At 48.4% G+C, this 21,890-nt stretch overlaps 1 protein-coding gene across 1 annotated transcript; it reads right to left on the bottom strand.

Annotated features, from left to right (window-relative positions):
• Window positions 1–4,751: 4,751 nt before the first annotated feature.
• On the bottom strand, window positions 4,752–6,338 carry LOC135384760 (uncharacterized). The gene has a single exon (XM_064613947.1). It carries the CDS (start codon window positions 6,336–6,338, stop codon window positions 4,752–4,754), a length of 1,587 nt encoding a protein of 528 aa, XP_064470017.1.
• Between the last annotated feature and the right edge of the window lie 15,552 nt (window positions 6,339–21,890).

The following is a 21,890-nucleotide window of genomic DNA, read 5'->3' on the forward strand; positions in this document are numbered from 1 at the left end:
TTTATAGCTACAGCATGTGAGTACCGCAGGAATGTCGCTTTTGTACGCCCTGATCTCTGTCCTGTATTCACTCCTGCATGGGCCCTTCGGGCCTGCAGTATCGTTGAAATAAATAAATAAATAAATAATAAGCATGCTACCGTTCACTAAGTAGGTGAGTGACTAGTGAATCAAATACAAAAAAATGTCATTCCAACATCATTGACTGCAAGCTTCAGTACCCAACAGAGCAGTGCGCATTGAGGTCAGTCTACTCGCCTTGGGTCCACCTCACAGACTCGAAACCTTTCTGAATATATCCTGCTGGCACTGGAATAAAACATTTATCGCAAAGATAATCATCTGCTGCTGCGCGTCTTATTTTTTTATAAGAAACGTCAGAAAAGTATCGCCCTCGTCGTGTTAAACACTACGTAAGGAATAATAACAACAATGTCAGAGCAATTTTGTCTTGTCATTTCCAGGAGCTCATTACTTTGTGCGAGTCATCAAAAATTAAAAATGTCGGCTTTTCTGCCGCTGTTAAAGTGATAAAACAGGGCGTTTGGAGAACTGCGCTCTGAACTTCTTTTCACTGCACCTATTTGTTCTCTAATCGCTCGGATGAACTTCTGAGACAAAAGGGTCTAGGTTTTGAAAACGGTGTGGTGCAAGCTTTAAAGGAGCATTAAAGTGGTATCTAACATGGCCAAGAACTACTGTCATCTTGTAAAGCAGTATGTAAAAAGCATTCCCACAAAATATTTCTGTCCAAAGTTGTTTCACCACGGTGCAATTAATTTGGAAAAGTCGCTGCCGCGGTGACAGGCCGGAGCGCTCCAACTGCAGACCACACGCACTCTACTGTGACGTTGGTGGTAGAGAGCCCCTCATTCGTTCGTAGGAAAAACTGTCTGCTACGAACATTGCGAGCCGTTTCTTGTTGACTTCTAGTCTTTATACGATTTATATCACGTTTTCTAAAAAAAGAAAAAGAAACAAAACACATATGCAGCCTGAGAAAAATAAGATTACGATATCAGAATTCACAGTAGCAGAAAGCAAGCGATGGCGGCGGTATTGTGGCACCACCTGTTAGCCACTGAACTAACTGCGCGGTGAAAACGGTCGGACAGTCTGCACACTGTCGGGGAGCACGGGGTTTTCGCTGTACAAGCGCAGTTAATTTCGTGCTGCACCACTCGTTCTTCCCGTGGTGTCTGCGGTCCCAAAAAATCGTGGTTGTGTCGTGGACAGCCTTCAAACCCTCTGTTTCGGACATCACGTAACCGGAGAACGCATGGCGTCTCCGAAGCTGTAGCAGACGCTCTGGCCTGCGCGATGTTGCTCACCTCGATCATGTGATCCCAGGTCCAATGAGGAGCGTCCTTACCACTCGCGTCACATAGTGACGCGCGTGGTGGCGCTTATCACGTGTCTATCGTGAAGGCGAAGAAGGGTGTTTCGCGCATGGGAGGTTTGGGGAGCTATTGCAGGCGTCTCAATTTCGCTACGGTTGCACTAACTGTGGGGAAACTGTTTTCGGCCGCCTAACATTCCACACTGACCAAAAACAGAAACAAAGTTGTGGGCCTCTAGACTATTCCTTTAACGCGTTCTAAAGCGCGACAGTTGGCCACTCTGCTTCGATGGGATGAAAGCAAACACGATACTCACGTGCCCTACAAGAGCGAAAGTGTAGAGCGCCCAGTTAGTGCAATATCTACCGCTAGCGAAAGTGAGACCGCTGTTGGAGAAAGCACAAATACAACCCAAGTGACACCATCAAAATCAACAAAAGATGATGATGGGGTAACAGAAATAACCGAAAAGACGGATAAAATTTGGGGACAGCTGCGAAGCGCATGAGGTCGGAGATTACCGAGCCGACGGGGACGACAATAAGCAACATCTGGAAGGTGTTGAGGGAATTCTTTTGTCACCCGTAACCCGACATCTGAGTACCCTTGTTAGGCTAAAAAGGGATAGCTGAGTAGAAGAGCAAAAAAATGATCCCACTTTGAAGAACATCACCAGCTCTAGTGGAGAGGGTGTTGCCAGGAAGAATGTAACTTTCATTGAGAAAGATGGACTGCAGTACCGCAGTTACCAAGAAAACGACGGCAGATCCTACGATCAGTTAGTAGTACCTGTACCATACCGCGAGGACCTGTTGCATTTATGCCACACGAATGCATCGTCCGTCCATCTAGGAATCACGAAAACGAAAGAAAGGCTCCTCCAGGAGTACTATTTGCCAGGGTGCACTAAAGATGTGGATAGGTAATTTAATTAATAATTGGGTGTTTACGTCGCGAGACAACTGAGATCATGAGCGACGCCACAGCGGTCGGTCTGTGGATTGCTTTTGCCCACCTGAGGGTTCTTTAACGTGCGACGAAAGCTCACCACACACACCCCGTATTTAACGTCGTGTGTAAACGTCGTGTCGTGTAACGGCGTGTGTAAACAACTTGTACCCTGCCACCAACTTGCTGGCGCCCTCGGCCGGGTTCGAACCCGCGATCTCGGGATCAGAAGGCTACCGACTGAGCCACCGAGGCCAGATGTGGAGAGGTACGTTAAACCATGCGGCGACACTTGTCAATGAGTGGGGAAGCCAAATGAGAAATGGAAGGCCCCGCTAACCCGTGTTCCGTTAACTGCGGAATCGTTTAGACGGATTGTAATTGATCTGGTCGGCCCTCTGCCGGTAACGCAGTCGGGTTACAAGTACATTCTGACAATGCTGTGTCCGTCGACAAAATTTCCAGAAGCGATGCCATTGAAGAAGGTGAACTAGCCCGAGATTGTGGATACGCCTCTGTCAGTTTCGCAAGGATAGGATTCCCTTCCGAAATACAATCAGACCTGGGCACGGTATGCACTAGTGCGTTGACGACTGAGGCCTTTGAGAGATGCAGCATCCGCATCATTCACAGTTCCGTTTACCACCCACAGTCTAACAGCGTGGAACGGTGGCACACCGTCTTGAAACGTTTTCTGCGGGCACTATGTTTTGAGCGAGGGGTGGATTGGAAGGCGTGCTTGCCAGCTGCACTCTTCGCACTGAGGACTGCGTCGCATTAAAGTACTGGATTTAGTCCTGGGAAGCTAGTGTACGGTAGAGCACTGCGATCGCCACTTAGAATGTGGCGAGAAAAGTGGGAAGGCTCAGGAGAAGAGAAGAGTCCACTGTCGTGGAATATGTACTTGAATTAAGCGCATGCACGCCACGAGAGAAATAGTAATGCGCCACATGGTACGCACTTAAAACCACGGTAAAGCATCCTGTGATCGCAACGCCCGGTTGCCAAGCTACAAACAGGGTGATAAGGTACTCATTCTTAGACCGGCGAATCAAAACAAACTACTGGGAAAGCCCGGTTGACATTGTAAACAAACTGTCCAAAATCGTTAACGTCCGCTACGTTATGCAAATGAGAGGCCGTTAAAAGGAGTTGAGGATATATCAGACGAATTTAACGAAACCCTATGTGGAACGGGCGGATGTGGTCAACTTGGCGTTAAACGTGCAGGAGGAAATGCCGTCAGACATTCCAGAAATTCCGAAAGAGAACAGGCATTACAATGCAGATCAGATAATCAATATAGCAGTTTATAGCAATATAGCAGCATAGTCTGACGGGAAAGCAAATGAAAGACTTAGAAGTGCTGATTGAGGACTTTGGTGAACTGTTTCCCAACCGCCCGGGATGTACGAACCTCGTAACACACATAATATCGAATTGACAACAGATCAAGAAATTCGATCGCCGCCCTATACAGAGCCTCCCCAAACAAAAAGAGAAAATTGAAGATGAGATCAACAAGATGTTAAAGTACAGCATCACTGAGAGAGCAGAAAGCGAGTTGGGATCCCTGATATTGCTCTTTGAAGTTCCTGGCAAAAACCTAAGACCCTGCGTAGACTACAGACGTTTAAATGTTATCACTAAAGATCTAACTTATGCTATCCCCAACATTGAAGAAAGAATTGAATAAGTAAGCAGTGCTAAGTACATCTCGACTATCGACCTAGTGCGGGGGTAGTGGCAGGCGCCACTTACCGAAAGGGCGAGTCGCTACGCGGCCTCCATAACACACATGGGGACGTTTCGACTTAAAAATGCTCCATTTTGTTTTTTCAGACTTATGGACAATGTGTTACGTGGGTTACAAAACTACGCATTACCCCACTTAGACGACGTGATAATTTTGTTTAATGCTTGGAACGAGCACCTTTGCCACTGGAGAAGCGTGTTTGATCGTTTGAAAGAACCTGGTCTCACTATAAAAGCGGAGAAATGCCTGCTCGGGTTTGCGGAAGTGGAATATACATGGGACACGTTATAGGGCAGGGCCAGCAAAGGCCGGTAGATTTAAAAATGGCTGCCGTCAAGGACTTCCGGAGGCCTACCACAAAATCTGAGATCAGTTCGTTCGTAGGCCACCGGCTACTATCAGAATTACATTTCAAATTATTCTGATACTGTGAATCCTTTGACCGACGGGCTAAGGAAAGAAGTGTCAACCGAGATTAAATTGGACGAGAAGAAGGAACACGCCTCTCAGACGTTGAAGAAATCATTGACGAGTCGTCCTATTTTACAGGCACCGTTAGGGGGGTATATGTTTATTCACACAAAAGGAGATGTCAGCCAGACAAGTGCCGGCTTGCTACTCCTTAAAAAAAGAAAGAAAAAAACAGGTGTGGGAGAAGCCGCGATGGCAACGACGTGCTGCGGGCGGTGAGGCTTGCCGCCTGTGCTTCAGAGGGTGGTCATCATTTCGGTGGCCTTGAGGTACTCGAAGAGTGCCTTGGTAACATCCCGTTGCCCAGGGCGCGGGACAGGCCCGAGGAGTGTAGCGAGCGAGAGGGGGTGGCCGTCGGAGGCGTCGCCTTGGAGGCATCGGGCGAGGGCGGCACGGGGCGCCGAGAACGTCGGGCACGTTAGCAGGAGCTGGGCTACGTCAGCGATGGCGCCGCAGGCATCGCAGTTTGCGTTGCCGCGTCTGCCCATCTTGTGCAGGAGTGACGGAGTGTAGGCGACGTTAAGGCGAAGGCGATGAAGGAGGGTTTCCTCGGCCCTGGTGAGGTGTTGGGTGAGGTAAAGTTGCATCGCGGGGTCGATGGCTTGAAGAAAGGTGTTACATGGAATAGCGTCTGCAATGAAGTGGCGGGTTTCAGAGGCAGACCATCGACGGATTTGAAGGAGGCAAGCTGATGCCGTGAGCGGTAGGTTTGCGATGGGGCTGCCACAGCTATGCGCGCGCCTTGCAGCAACGTCGGCACAAGTATTCCCAGGGAGGCCTATGTGGCTGGGAACCCACTGGAGCCAGACGGTATGACCGGAGGCGAGAACGGAGTTGTATGACGAGATAGTCATTGCGTGGAGGTCGTTGATCGTCTGGGATCCGTGTGAGCTGATGACCTCAAACGCTGCCTTACTATCCGTAAAGATGGACCAGTTTCCCTGTGGCGAGAGGTTCGCTCTGTTCAGGTTCGCTCTGTCAGGTACGACCGACTCGTCGGTGTAAACAGCTAGCCGCTGGTTATGTAGCGTGGAGAGGTGCTCCAGGACAAGCTGACGTGCGACAACGGAAGGCGTGTCATTCTTTCGCCCAAGGCCGGGGATAGTGGAGCACACGAAGGGCCGGTCGAGGGCCCACAAAGGAGGGGCAAAGGACACGGTACAAGAGGGCTGGGGCACAACCACCCGCAGGCAGTCGACAGCGCCACCAAAGGCAGAGTCGGGGTAGTCACTTCCTATGAGTCGGAGATAGTGGAAGGGGTGCCGCGTTAGGATCCGCGTGTAGACTGGAAGGGTCTCCCTGTCACGCAGAATGTTTGCAGGTGGTTCACGTGCCTCCGCAAGGACTGAGTATGTTTCGGTCGTCTTAGGCAAGCCCAGACACACTCGAAGGCTGCGGGCCTGAATATTGAGGAGCTCACGCTCGCCAGTCCTACTCAGGCCCTGCAACACCAGGAGGCTGTAGCGCAGCAGGCCTAACACGAGGGAGTGGTGTACTTGGCGCAGGTCGCCACAAGACGGACCCCACGACAGTCCAGAGACCCGTCGCAGGACGTTCGCAAAGTTGGACGTCTTGGCCGAGACTGCCTTGATGTGGTGGGACCATGACAGGCGTTTGTCAATGATTACACCGAGATATTTGCAGTGCGGCACGAATTGGAGAGGGGTTCCAGAGACAGGAAGAGGGTAGCGGGCGAATGACCGCCCGGTAAACGCCATACCGACTGTCTTGCTCGGGGAGACACGTAGTCCCCTATCGGCCAGGTATAACACCATGGTGTTCAGGGCTTCTTGTAGGCGATATTGAATGGCGTCACGCCGCATGGCAGAGGTCCATATGCAAATGTCATCAGCGTAAATTGTAATGTTGGATATGCTCAGACAAGTGCCTCGGGAGTGAAGCCATGCTGAGGTTGAATAGGAGCGGACTTAACACGCTGCCTTGCGGTACGTCGCGATGGACAGGGGACGGGGTTGTGTCACCCTGCGTGGCGCGCACAAATAGAGTCCGATCCGACAGGAAGTCGCGGATTCACGCCGTCATGCGGGCCCCGACACCCGACTCTTGCAGCGTTGCGACAACCGCGCAGTGGAGAACGCTGTCATAGGCTTGCATGACGTCCAGGAAAACAGCGGCTGTGAGTTGGGTTTCAGACTGTGCTTGTTGAACACTAGACACGACATCAACCACGTTGTCGATGGACGATCTTCCCTGCCGAAAGCCCGCCATGGCTTCGGGGAAGTACCTCGTGGTTTCAAAGTAACAGCTCAACCGTGCGTGAATCATGCGCTCCATGATCTTCGCCACACAGCTAGTGAGGGCTATCGGCCGAAAGGAGTCTATGTCGTGAGGTGATTTTCCGGGTTTCAGGATGGGAACAACAACCGCCACCTTCCACTCCTGGGGCACAGCGCCAGCGCACAAAGACTCGTTGAGTATCCGTAAAAGCAGCTGTCGTCCACGCAGCGGGAGGTTGTGGAGAGCCTTGTAGGTGACGAGGTCTGCCCCGGGGGATGTGTGCATTGGTGAGCGACGCAAAGCAGATTCCAGTTCCATTAACGAGAAAGGCGTCAACAGGCACCGGATTACTCGAAGCCCTTTGCCGTACAGTGCGACGCTAGCAATCGCGTGCTGGGAGCCGTTTCACACCAACGGGACGCACGAGACAACGAGTTCCCGATTTTGTATGTAAGCAGGAAACTTAGCGTCCGGGTGCAAGCCTCCAGCGCTAGGGGAAAATAATGCGCTAGCATAGTGTAGGTTGCTCAAAAGTTAAATTGTTATCTGTACAGCACTAAGTTCACGTTTGAGACAGATCACTGCCCTCTGCAGTGGTTAGAACGAATGCCCTCTAGAAATGGACGCCTCCTTCGCTGGATTCTTACCGTCCAGCAATATTTCACCCTCCAGCGTACCCTCCAGTGCTCCCGTACAGCGTAATTTCAATGTCGTATACAAAAGTGGAAAGCTCCACGGTAACGCCGACTGTCTCAATCGATACCGTTGAGTCCGGAATGGTCCTGTCGTGGTCTGGCTGGAAGTAAAGTGTGGGAATCAAATTATTAACTGCGTGAATGCTGTACACTGTATAAAGTCCTCTTTGGTTCCAAGCTTGAAACAAGAATGTTAGGTGTGATCCTTAATTGTATGATAATTCCTTTTCGTATTGTTTTAGTATTGTCGGTTATACTTTATTTATATTTTCACATGGTGTGTGTTGAAAGGGACTGGCGCTCGCTTGGATGTTGTTCTTTGCTGGGTATCTGGCCAAGCCAGTGTTTGTGATTTGAACCGAAAAGTGTAACCTGCTTTGTTATGAGAAGATATCGATGCAGGACACTACCAAAAGTCTCAGCCAGGGACTTGATGTTTGGAACCAGAGGAACCGTGGACCACAGTGCAATGTGTGAAGTGCCTGTGTCATCATTCTTCAACAGTGCCGGTGTTAGCTGCGCATGGAGACCTCGCAGGACTATAGAGACACCTAGATCTCTTCAGGGAAGCCACGTAGGTTCTTCACTTCCAAGATCTTCCCCACCGGCGGAAGAGCTGTTAGGTACGCATGCAAAGCAGATGACCTCGTAGACGTATTGGAAGCAGGAGATAATTTCGAGCGTCAAGGTTGGACACAAAACCGGACACACGTTGCGGGAAGCAAGCACATCGGAGCATTTTCTTCCCCTACTATCCATGCTGCTGGACTGCCGCATCGCCGACCATTTCTCCCAAGTAGCACACAATATTGGACCCATATTGGCTGTGCATTGGCGATATAGGTCCAATGTGGGACCCGTTTTGCCAGGATTTCCCCTATATTGGCTCAAACTTGGCAATATGGGCCCCATATTGCCAAGTTTGAGCCCATATGGGGAAAATCCTGGTGCAAAATTATGGCAAGTATTTGAAGTCACTCTCCGACGTTATTTCACCATTGAACGACTAGTTGAAGAAAGAAGCACCTTGGGAGCGGTCCGGCCCATGTGTAGAAGCGTTGCAGAACGTCAAGGGGGTGCTGGTTTCCGCGGACGCATTGACACATTTTGACCCTGCAAAGCCCATTTTCTTACCCGCCGACGCATCCTCTACAGTACTCGGAGCAGTCATATACCATAAAATCGACGGCAAAGAAAGGCCAATAGCACGGACATCGAAAACTCTCACAGATGCTGAACGAAATTACGTGCAGATCGAGAGGGAGGCCCTCGCTATAATTTTTGGAGTTAGAAAGTTCCACCCGTACTTGTAGGGCCGGAACTTTACGTTGTACACGGATCGCAAGCCGCTTGCCATGACTTTCGGCTCGAAGAAGGGAGTTCCTGTGACAGCGGCAAGCCGAATGCAACGTTGGGCGTTGATTCTAATGAATTACATTTTTGATATAGAGTACGTACCGACGGCCAAGTTTGGAAACGCAGACGGTCTCTCCAGACTGCCGGAAGGCCCAGACAAGTTTTTCGACACAGATATGGCGAATATGTTCGACGTCTTTCACACAGAAGTGATTGTTGTCCTGCATCATACTTTTTCCATCTTGCCCATCGCGGTAGAAGATATGGCTGAGGCTACACGTAAAAACCCCTTGCTTTCCAGGGTGACAGAAGCCGCTAGTGAGGGCTGGCCAACAAACGTCGACGCAGGCCAGAAGGCATACCATGTACGCCGCACGGAGCTGACATTGCACAAAGGGTGCCTGCTTTGGGGACTGCGAACAGTGATTCCGCCAAAGTTCCGGAATTGTCTTTGGAGCATCCTGCATGAGGGCCGTGCAGGTCAGACGAAAATGGAAGATGCTAACCAGGTCTTATCTATGGTGGCCAGGCCTAGATCGGGACGTTGAAGATCAAGTGAAGTCCCGTGGACCATGTGCTACTGTTGCGGCGAGCCCCGGTTCCGTTTCACCAATGGGAACCTGCCGAAAAGCCTTGGACGCGTGTGCATGCTGATTTTGCAGATCTGTGCGGGAAGCGTTACCTGATCGTGATCGACGCTTTTAGCAAATTGCCTGAGATTCAGCATCTAACTAGCACCACGGCTGCGCACACCTCCAAGGCCTTCAGTGAAATGTTTCTCCGAAATGGCTTGCTGGAAATGCTGGTCACCGATAATGGCACGCCTTTCACCAGCCAAGACTTCGGCCGATTTCTTCAGGCGAATGGAGTCAATGATATACTTACTCCACTCTACCACCCCAGTCAAACGGTTTGGCAGAGAATTTCGTTCGCACTTTCAAAACGGCTCTTCGCCGCCCCACGGAGAAAGGAAGAAAGGACACTGTTCGCGACTTTTTGTTCAAGTGTCGGGTAACACCACACGTCACAACAGGACGCCCGTCCTGCGAAATGTTAAACGGCCGACACTACCGCCACACGTTGGACGTTATCTGTCCTGGTCAGTCGTTAGTTTCTGAGAGAGTTCGTGCGCCACGGGACCGCCAGAGATGGGACTTCAATAGGAAAACGCGGGACAGGACTTTTCAGACAAATAAAAAAGTTTGGATGTCGGACTCTTGCAAGAAGGCGCACTGGGGAATCGGTATCATTGTGGCTAAGCAGGGATCGGTCATTTATGTAGTGGAAGATGAGCACCAGCGACGGTCTCGGGTGCACAAAGGCCACATGAAGAAGAGGAGCTAGGTGAAGTCTTGGGAGGGCCGTGCAGTTCCCATTGGCGTTTCTCCACTGCGTGAACGGTCACCTCCGCCGCTACTTTTTCCGGAGGCACACGCATCCAAGGAGCCCGAGAACGAGAACCACATGATGGATGGTGGTGCTCGTCCCATGGATATGGCGGCATCGACCATCGATCACCACCGTACGTAACTGGAGCCAGAAACCATGCTATCCTGCGTTGTTCCACCCGCATACGGAAGAGTCCGCAACGCTATGACTGCCGCTGAAGAGGGAGGGTGTAGAAGCCGCGAGGTGCGTGCACGTTGAGTTCTGTTTTTGCTTTTGGTTTTCCTCGGAAGCGGCTGCTTCCGTCCATCTCTGTCTGCTGCTATGTTTCCTTACATATTTTATCAATCTTGCTGCTGGCAAGTCTCGGGACATCTCAGTTATGACGTCACGTTAGGTAGTATGCTTGCCGCTGTTAACCAATATCCCGTTCCCGTGGCTGCAATAAGCGCTCGACTCTCGGATAGCATGGAATGGACCTGTCGATTATCACTTTGGGGGTGGTTGGGTGCTGGGTGGTTGGGTCGCTATATAGGCGATTACCTTATAAAATGCTACATAGCCTTGTGACTAATCGTTTGTTGCTAAATATATGGTCAAACTTAGGATGTGTTTAATAATAAAGCGACTAATAACAAGGCTCTGTGTCGTTTTCTATTATAATCGCCGATATAGGGGCGGGGAATGGATATCATTCAGAAGGCCACTGATAAGCTGATTGTCTTGGCGCTTGAGCTGTTGTTCTTTCATGTGCTGTCAAGAAGCGATGCCATGCCGGCACCCGACCGCCCCCAAAGTGGCGATTAACCGTCCCATTGCTGTTTCCACTATTCCCCGATAGTCGAACGCTTATCGGAGCGAGGCCACGGGAACGGGAGATTGGTTAACAGCAGGGACTGAAACCGGAACGAATATCGGTTCGATTACGGTTACGGTTCAGTGTCAGAACCCTGAAGGTAGTACCGGTTACGGGATTCTCCGTTTTAATATTTGCGGCTACAGCCAAACAGTTGAACCGGTGTTTTCTCCTTTTTTTTTTTTTCGGTCTTCTTCAGGATGTATTTGCAGACTGCATTGATGTCGCAAAATGAGCTACAAAGTGCAAACAGGTAAAAATGAGCATACGTATTTATCTGTTGCGCTAAGAAAGGGTGGCGCAGTGCAGTCTGTCAGGTCGAAGAAAGAGTGAACTCTTCTTCGACGCACTTTCGTCGTTTGCGACATTCCCCGTAAAATAATCTGTTGCGGTTTCTATTATCCCTGCACATTAATTTCGCCCGTGCTGAAATAAGCTACAAGGCAAGAAAAACTGCGTGCGTTCAGCTGTTAAGCAAACAGATGTGGAAACAAACAAACTTGCAACGTTTGGTATCTGAAATGATCACAGTAATACAGTTCATAACTCATAAGGGACGTAGGCAGTACATGTCATACGATGCCGACATACGATGCGTATGTCATCCGATTATGGGTCCAAGTGCATAAGATGGTATGTTGTCTACACAACTTCTGAATGAAAAACACATGACGAAGAGATCTACTTTAACAGCTAGACGCACGTACTACACCACTAATGAGAGTTGTAAGGCGATACCAATATCGCATCCAAAGTTTATGCTTGAACCGATTCATATGAACCGGTAACCGAAATCACATTTTTTTGTTCAATTTACGGTTTCGGTAAATTGCCTATGGTGAATTGCGGTTACGTTCCGGCTACGGTTCCTGAAAAAAAAAATGTGTTCCAAGCGGTTTTTGGTTCCGTTCCGGTTTCAGTTCCTCGTTAACAGTGGCAAGCGCAGTACCAAACGTCTTTGTAGGACATTTCTGTGTGGACAGCTTTTCACGCTCTCCATGTCGTCTAACGAGCGTTATCCCAGTTTCCTTTCTGTCTCCCTTTAGATTTATAAACAACTGCTCTTCAATTTCTCGCGCATCCATTCGACGGCGCTCGATAAAAGGTAAAGGAAACGAGGGAGAAGCTTCACGAAGGCACGCTCCTACAGAAAAAGAAGGTCATAACCTTAACGACATTCTGGGATCCCTTAAAGGAGAAGTGCAATACATGCATCTCAACAGCGGGAACCAAAAAATTGACGTTCCGTTACTTTATCCTTCCTACGCGTTGTCGTATCCCTATAACATGCATTGCGGGCAGTGACATACGGACTGGCAGCAACGTGCCCAGTGCTCATATATTGTATCTCGAGATTGCCATTTTTGCAGCGGAGACATAAAAAACGTGTAATATGGATACCGTCTTCTTCATTACAAGCGCTCCTTCGCTTTTGACGCGCTTCGGCAGTGACAGCTGCGGGTAATATATTATATGGTGGCATCTCAGGCGCCATCTGGCAACTTCTTTAATAAATCACGAGCAGCACTTAGTGTTCCAGGGCTGCTTGCCTTGTAAAGCACTGCAAGGTTGCCCGTCATACCGTCGTCATATTTCTTGTGTGCAATGTGAGTCCTTTGTGTAACTTGATGCACGAGATAACGTGACACAATGTCAACCTACGCACAATAAGAAAAATGACATACTTATGGGAAGATAGTTTGGATGATACATCAACGATGCCCGTGCTTTTGCGGTGAGTTACATGGTTCCTGACATCCCTTGGCGTTTTTGCGCATGGTGTTGCCGTTAAGTTGTTTACACGTGCGTTTTAACGGTAAACCTTCTCATCGCGCGCAATATATGATGACAATGAATATAAAAGCCTGATACAAGGAGTATACTATAGACGAAACACACATGATCTCTCAAACACAGCAAACCCTTTGATGAAATAAATACCTATTTCCCCAACAGTTGCCTGATAGGTGGCAAGGAGGAAATCGAGGGAGTACGGACACAATTCCCTCTAGAGACGATCTCCCTAAATTCAGGCAGACTCCAGGCAACAGGGCCACTTGGAGTCAGTAAATAAGCTCTACACTAGCTAGCGGCAATGAGTTCCACAGGCGAGCAGGTGCCATCTTATTTCCGAGCCAAATGAGCGTAACGATGCTCTCTATCGAGCGCACTCCGAAATGTTGCTTTCTGTTGCAAGCAGCTAATGAAGGTAGAGACCGTGACAGCCTTGAGCTCACCTTGACATCCTCGGCACACTCTCATGGACAGTACAGGGTTCATCACACAACAATCACACACGCTTCCCTATTCCACGGGGAGCATTATGTTAGCTGTCTTTGATGCTCAACTGTGGACTGCGCTGGTGTGATGCGAAAACAAGATGGCGCTCCTGCTCGTTTTTGGAACTGAGTGTCGCTACTCTGAGGGTCACTCACCTCAATTGAGAATGACGGCGGGTGACACCCATTGCACAACCTCGAATTCCCTGAAATGCTATCAGCATTCCTTTTGTGCTCTAGGAGCCTCGTATTCAAACAACGATCCGTTTGGACCGCATAACAAAAGCCAGAGTAGCCGAATATAATAGACCACAGCAATAGCGAAATTAGCCGAGCTAGTCCTGGACAGAGAGAGAGAGATAGCTGTGAACTATAGCTTCGTTAGTTTTGGCTATTGGCGTGGCTTTTTATATCCCCCTAAGCTGTGGCTTTTGTTATATGTGGGCCAAACTGGGCGTTGTTTGAATACGAGGCTCCTTGAGCATGAGATGAATGCTGATTTCAGGGAATTTGAAGCTTGTGAGGCTCCTTAGGTTGTGCAATGGATGTCGCCAGCTTTTCGGGGAGACTGTCATTCTGAAGCGGGTGAGTGCCCCTGTTGCCTGGGCTTCGCTTAAATTTAGGGCGGTCGTCAGTGTCAGTATTCCATCGGTTTTCCCAATGCCATATATCAGGAAACTGTTGGGTGCATAGGTTTTGCTTCATAAAAAAGTTTGCTGTGTTTGCGATCGTGTCTTTTGTCAACTCCGAGCACAGTTGACCCATACTCTCACTGTGTCTGTCTTTATTTCGTTCAGTCTGGACGATAAAGAATGGGCCGTTCAAAATAGTGTGAACGTCGATGGTGCAACCACTTACAAGAGTGAGTGTGCACTCTGTGGCAGACGACAAAGGGCTTGTAAATGATATTTATTTATTTATCTATGATTGTACCTCAAAGGGCCCTGTGGGCGTTACATGAGGGAGGGAAGGCAAAGAAGAAGAAAATCACATCAAAGCAACAAGACATTTACAGTGAGTACAATGAGATCAATGTGCTACAATATGAGAAATCACAATAAGAATGAACCGCAATGTTTACAAACCTAGATATTGAGAAAGCACATTCTTGAAGGTTTCAAAATGTGTAATGGTGACGAGCGCCTGGGGAAGAGAGTTCCATTCGGTTATGGTCCATGGGAAAAACGAATATGAGAAATGAAGGGATCTACACCGGTGTTTGGTGACTTTTAAGGTATGGTCGACTCTGGCGGAGAGGTATGAGGCAGGTTGTATGAAGTTAGGGCGCAATTGGGGATTGTGGAAGAATTTGAAAACGAGACAAAGACGAGAATATCTTCGGCGTGTAGAGAGTTCCGGTAATTGGAGAGAGAGTTTAAGGGATGATACACTGGAAGGGAACGAGTAAGTATTTGTGATGAATCGAGCGGCTCGATTTTGTACGGATTCAAGAAGACTGGTTAAGTTGACGTAGTGAGCATCCCAGACAGAGGAGCAATATTCGAGCTTCGGCCTGACCAATGTAGTAAACACCTGGTGTTTAACCGAACTAGGTGCTGACTTCAAGTTACGACGAAGGTACCCGAGACATCGGTTCGCTTCATTAGTAATAGCGTTAATATGGTGCGACCAAGAGAGGTTGCTAGTGACGTGTACGCCGAGGTATTTATACGAAAAAAGTTTACTGACTGGCGACGTCCCTAGGAGGTAACTACGAACTAAGTGTTTTTGAGACCCTGTGAATGTGATATGAGCACATTTAGACACATTTAATGAGAGAAGCCAGGTCGAGCACCAGGCGTTAATTGCGTCCAAGTCATGCTGTAAGAGGACAGTGTCGGCAGAGGAAGAAACGCATGATAATGTATTATTAGGCATATCATTAATAAATATGAGAAAAAGGAGGGGAACTAAGACGGATCGTTGAGGTACGCCAGAGGACACAGGTAGAAGTGAAGAGACAGAGTTGTTAATTAACGTTGCTTGCGAGCGACCAGTCAGGTAGCTTCTAATCCACGCAATTACCTTTGTGTCTAAGTTGAGTAAAGTTAGTTTGGAAAGCAAAGATGAGTGACTCACAGTATCGGACGCTTTCGAGATATCTAGAAAGATAGCGTCTGTTTCGACGTTGGAATCCATGTTGATCTGTAGGTCATGAAGGAAGGATGACAACTGCGTATCACACGAGTTCTTCCGAAACCCGTGTTGGTAGTCGTAGAAAAAGCGATTAGATTCGAGATGGGAAGACAAAGCAGAGAAAACGACGTGCTCAAGTACCTTACAAGGCACACTAGTCAATGAAATAGGACGGTAATTGAGCGGAGATCACCTGTCACCTTTTTTGAAGATAGGAATAATCTTAGCCACGCGCCAGTCATGACGTACGACACCTGAATTTATGGACTGTGTAAATATTCGTCATAGAAAGATGGCTGATGTAAACTTGTTATTTTTAAGGATTTTGGGGTTAATTCCATCTAGTCCACATGATGATGATATCTTCAGTTTGTCGATAATGTTGATAATGCCTTCAACAGATATGGTGATGTTGTGCATTGGAACAAGGTCATAGTGGGACCCGAAGCAGCACAATGTACTGAAAGTCGAGTGCAATAGGGGTGGACGGGTAGGTGGCAGGCCTTGAACAGACTTGTGAAACTAAAGAACTTTGATAAGACACATACCGTCCACCCCTATTGCACTTGACTTTCAGTACATTGTGCTGCTTGGGACAGTCTTGAAGGTTGTACACCAGCTTCGTTGACGAAAACATTGACAAAAGCACGATTAAAAAGGTCGCAACTTATGTCATCTGGTAAAGGTGTGCCGTGCTCATCTGTCAAAGAAATCGTTTCTGCGCTTTTGAGGTTGATTATCCTCCAGAACTTTCTCGGGTCAGTAGACAACAACCTGAGAAGTTTATCAGAAAAGAAAGCATGTTTGGCTATCCTGAGTTCAGTCTTGTACTCCCTCACGCAGTTATGGTATTTTAGAATGGTGTCGGCGTTTTTTGGTCTTTCTAGCGTGGCGAAAAAGGCGCTTTTTTTTTCTAGAAAGCCTCCTGAATGAGCTGTTGAACCATGAATTATTCTTGGAAGATCGTATGACAACTGATGGTACATATGAGTTAATAAGCGACATTAGTTTTGCCTTGTATAACAACCAATTTTCGTCGACAGAGCGCCCGGAAAACCCCACCATGAAGTCTGTGTAAAAACTAGCTAGCTCTGTGTTTATAGCTTCAAAGTTAGCCTTATCGTACAACAAAATCTTTTTTTGAACAGTCTTCCTATGAGGACAAGAAATGGTCAAGGGGGCAAAAATGACTTCATGATCACTAAGAGAAGCAATGCAAGATACAGATTCAAAAAATTTGGATCAGTACAAAATATCAAATCTAAAGTGGCAGCAGTTGTAGCAGCTGTACGGGTAGGTTCACATACCATTTGGCAAAGGCCGAACTTTAGACACGTGTCAAGGAATTGTTTTTGCTCCGATTGATTAGCATGAGGAACTGACCAGTCAATGTTGGGAAAATTAAAGTCACCACAGATAATTATTGAGTTATTCGGAAATTTGCAGAACATTTCGTGCACAGTATCAGAAAATAGAGGAACAAAACCGGAAAAAGCTGGCGGCCGATAAAACACGCCAAGAATAACGTCAAGACCCCTCAGTTTTGCGCAAACCCAGCACATCTCAAGGCCACTACTAGTTAAAAGTATCGGGCGCGAAGGTATCGTTTGTCTGACACCCAGCAAAACGCCGTCGCCACGTTGACAGGAACGGTCGCTACGATAAATGTTATACAAAGGACAAAGAGGGAAAATTTCGGAATTGGCAACGTCAGGTTGTAACCATGTTTCTGTTAAAATAATAATATCGCATGAGCAGTCATTCATCACACTACAAAGTTCGTCTCGCTTGGACATGACACTCCTGATATTAGTAATCAAGATTGATGTATTAACTGGCACATTACGACTGCCGAACGGCTGAATACAAGTGGACTGTCATACTGGCAACTCCCTCGCAGGATGACTGTTTACGTCGTATGTGAAACAGTTCTTTCCTACAAAGAGCTCGTCAAACCGGAGCTTGAAGGGTGTACCCAGCGGTCGTCCGTAATCTACTAGTTTGCTTCTCGCGTGTCGAATAGATTGTGAATAATCTTGTGATACCGCGATATTAGTGGCGCGCAGGTTTGAACTCATGGAAAGTACCCCAAGCAGCACAACGTACTGAAAGTCAAGTGCAATAGGGGTGGCCGGTATGTGTCTTATCAATGTTCTTTACTTTCAGAATTCTGCTTAAGGCCTTTCACCTACCCGTCCACCCCTACTGCACTCGACTTTCAGTACATTGTGTGCTTGGGTACTGTATCATTTTTTGTTGACACAAACTTGACGACTATGGGCCGGTTTTTAGTGGTATTGAACCGGCCGATGCGGTGGGCGCGCTCGATGTCGCAGGAAGAAATATCGATTTTTAAATGGGCGGAACATGCCTCAACGACGAGTTTCTCCGAATCTGACCACGACTCTGTTTGTGAATCAGGAAATCCAAAGAAAAGATTATTACGTCTCGAACGATTCTCGAGGTCATCCGGGCTCGACGTTATACTATGGACAGACGTAATTAACGTGGATACTGAAGTTTTCATGTTGTTAACATCGGTTGACAGGACGTGTATCACTGCCATTTGGCTTTCGATATTGTTAACCTTTTCCGTGAGCGACTGCACAGCTTTTCGGTCGCGTTTTGGGATATTGTCAAGGTTTTCAGTTCGGACAGTAGGTTCCTTTGACCATCCTGAAGTGTTGACAACAATGTGAAGATGTCGACCATAGAACGGGTTATAGGGGGTCCGGGGTTTTGTTCAATGTTTCCGGAACACAAGAATAGCAGATTTGACATTGATCCAAGGCCACTGGTGGCACCAGCACATGATAACACACTGTGTGTAGCTTGCTAAGATACAGTGCAAACAGATATAGCGGGTGAAACATTTGTCACGGCCAGGGCACGGCACCGCGATGAGAAAGACATCATTAGAACGAAAAGAAGCCCCACTAGGGCGACTAACCTGAACAATAAAGAGCGGGGGGGGGGGGGGGTAAGTACATCTTTTCACGACCGATGCCGTGCCCTGACTGAAGCATTCCAAACCGGTCCTTATGTAGTAGACTGCGGGTGGCTGGGTGCCATTGTCGGTTGACGAAGGAATCAGTAGCTGACGAAAGTTCATCAACATCGAAGACGGTTCCATACCGATCAAGTGTAGGGAGCACTGCACGTGTTGAAGTTTGCTGTGGAAGGTAGCATAACGCAGACAAGGCGCAGGCCACCTGAACAATAAAGAGCGGTAAGTACATCTTTTCACGACCGATGCCGTGCCCTGACTGAAGCATTCCAAACTGGTCCTTATGTAGTAGACTGCGGGTGGCTGGGTGCCATTGTTGGTTGACGAAGGAATCAGTAGTTGACAGAAGTCCATCAACATCGAAGACGGTTCCATACCGATCAAGTGTAGGGAGCACTGCACGTGTTGAAGTTTGCTGTGGAAGGCAGCATAACGCAGACAAGGCGCAGACTACCTGAACAATAAAGAGCGGCAAGTACATCTTTTCACGACCGATGCCGTGCCCTGACTGAAGCATTCCAAACTGGTCCTTATGTAGTAGACTGCGGGTGGCTGGGTGCCATTGTTGGTTGACGAAGGAATCAGTAGTTGACGGAAGTCCATTAACATCGAAGACGGCTCCATACCGATCAAGTGTAGGGAGCACTGCACGTGTTGAAGTTTGCTGTGGAAGGTAGCATAACGCAGACAAGGCGCAGGCCACCTGAACAATAAAGAGCGGTAAGTACATCTTTTCACGACCGATGCCGTGCCCTGACTGAAGCATTCCAAACTGGTCCTTATGTAGTAGACTGCGGGTGGCTGGGTGCCATTGTTGGTTGACGAAGGAATCAGTAGTTGACGGAAGTCCATCAACATCGAAGACGGTTCCATACCGATCAAGTGTAGGGAGCACTGCACGTGTTGAAGTTTGCTGTGGAAGGTAGCATAACGCAGACAAGGCGCAGGCCACCTGAACAATAAAGAGCGGTAAGTACATCTTTTCACGACCGATGCCGTGCCCTGACTGAAGCATTCCAAACTGGTCCTTATGTAGTAGACTGCGGGTGGCTGGGTGCCATTGTTGGTTGACGAAGGAATCAGTAGTTGACGGAAGTCCATCAACATCGAAGACGGTTCCATACCGATCAAGTGTAGGGAGCACTGCACGTGTTGAAGTTTGCTGTGGAAGGTAGCATAACGCAGACAAGGCGCAGGCCACCTGAACAATAAAGAGCGGTAAGTACATCTTTTCACGACCGATGCCGTGCCCTGACTGAAGCATTCCAAACTGGTCCTTATGTAGTAGACTGCGGGTGGCTGGGTGCCATTGTTGGTTGACGAAGGAATCAGTAGTTGACGGAAGTCCATCAACATCGAAGACGGTTCCATACCGATCAAGTGTAGGGAGCACTGCACGTGTTGAAGTTTGCTGTGGAAGGTAGCATAACGCAGACAAGGCGCAGGCCACCTGAACAATAAAGAGCGGTAAGTACATCTTTTCACGACCGATGCCGTGCCCTGACTGAAGCATTCCAAACTGGTCCTTATGTAGTAGACTGCGGGTGGCTGGGTGCCATTGTTGGTTGACGAAGGAATCAGTAGTTGACGGAAGTCCATCAACATCGAAGACGGTTCCATACCGATCAAGTGTAGGGAGCACTGCACGTGTTGAAGTTTGCTGTGGAAGGTAGCATAACGCAGACAAGGCCCAGGCCACCTGAACAATAAAGAGCGGTAAGTACATCTTTTCACGACCGATGCCGTGCCCTGACTGAAGCATTCTAAACTGGTCCTTATGTAGTAGACTGCGGGTGGCTGGGTGCCATTGTTGGTTGACGAAGGAATCAGTAGTTGACGGAAGTCCATCAACATCGAAGACGGTTCCATACCGATCAAGTGTAGGGAGCACTACACGTGTTGAAGTTTGCTGTGGAAGGTAGCATAACGCAGACAACGCGCAGGCCACCTGAACAATAAAGAGCGGTAAGTACATCTTTTCACGACCGATGCCGTGCCCTGACTGAAGCATTCCAAACTGGTCCTTATGTAGTAGACTGCGGGTGGCTGGGTGCCATTGTTGGTTGACGAAGGAATCAGTAGTTGACGGAAGTCCATCAACATCGAAGACGGTTCCATACCGATCAAGTGTAGGGAGCACTGCACGTGTTGAAGTTTGCTGTGGAAGGTAGCATAACGCAGACAACGCGCAGGCCACCTGAACAATAAAGAGCGGTAAGTACATCTTTTCACGACCGATGCCGTGCTCTGACTGAAGCATTCCAAACTGGTCCTTATGTAGTAGACTGCGGGTGGCTGGGTGCCATTGTTGGTTGACGAAGGAATCAGTAGTTGACGGAAGTCCATCAACATCGAAGACGGTTCCATACCGATCAAGTGTAGGGAGCACTGCACGTGTTGAAATTTGCTGTGGAAGGTAGCATAACGCAGACAAGGCGCAGGCCACCTGAACAATAAAGAGCGGTAAGTACATCTTTTCACGACCGATGCCGTGCCCTGACTGAAGCATTCCAAACTGGTCCTTATGTAGTAGACTGCGGGTGGCTGGGTGCCATTGTTGGTTGACGAAGGAATCAGTAGTTGACGGAAGTCCATCAACATCGAAGACGGTTCCATACCGATCAAGTGTAGGGAGCACTGCACGTGTTGAAATTTGCTGTGGAAGGTAGCATAACGCAGACAAGGCGCAGGCCACCTGAACAATAAAGAGCGGTAAGTACATCTCTTCACGACCGATGCCGTGCCCTGACTGAAGCATTCCAAACTGGTCCTTATGTAGTAGACTGCGGGTGGCTGGGTGCCATTGTTGGTTGACGAAGGAATCAGTAGTTGACGGTAGTCCATCAACATCGAAGACGGTTCCATAACGATCAATTGTAGGAAGCACTGCACGTGTTGAAGTTTGCTGTGGAAGGTAGCATAACGCAGACAAGGCGCAGGCCACCTGAACAATAAAGAGCGGTAAGTACATCTTTTCACGACCGATGCCGTGCCCTCCTAGATGGCTAATCCTTACGAACTATGATCCAGAAGGAATGCAGGTGAGCGTTCAGTGACTCTGGCCCTGAAGTCCCTCTTGCTAAGGGAACAGTAAGGGCCCTATTTGTATCCACAAATGTGTGGGACACAGGTAAATTACTGATAAATTGTACTTTACACACTCAGCAAGTTGGACATAAAGGGACTGTAAAGTGAATGCCAAACCTGTAGAAACTGTGTGCTTTTCTGAAAGCTTGTAACTTGGACGCTTCAGATACGCTGTTGTAATTGAGCCTGTTTTCAATATTCGAATTTCAAAGATTGCTGCGCCAAGCAAAACTAGCAGACACCTAGACGCGCCAACCCTGAGCAGAGCCGTGTATGCCAAATGGAGTCTGCCATTAATGGAACCTGCCTATACCTGGAGCTCCACCCAGTTTTTG

This window comes from Ornithodoros turicata, chromosome 2 (genome assembly GCF_037126465.1).
Source record: "Ornithodoros turicata isolate Travis chromosome 2, ASM3712646v1, whole genome shotgun sequence".
NCBI lineage: Eukaryota > Metazoa > Arthropoda > Arachnida > Ixodida > Argasidae > Ornithodoros > Ornithodoros turicata.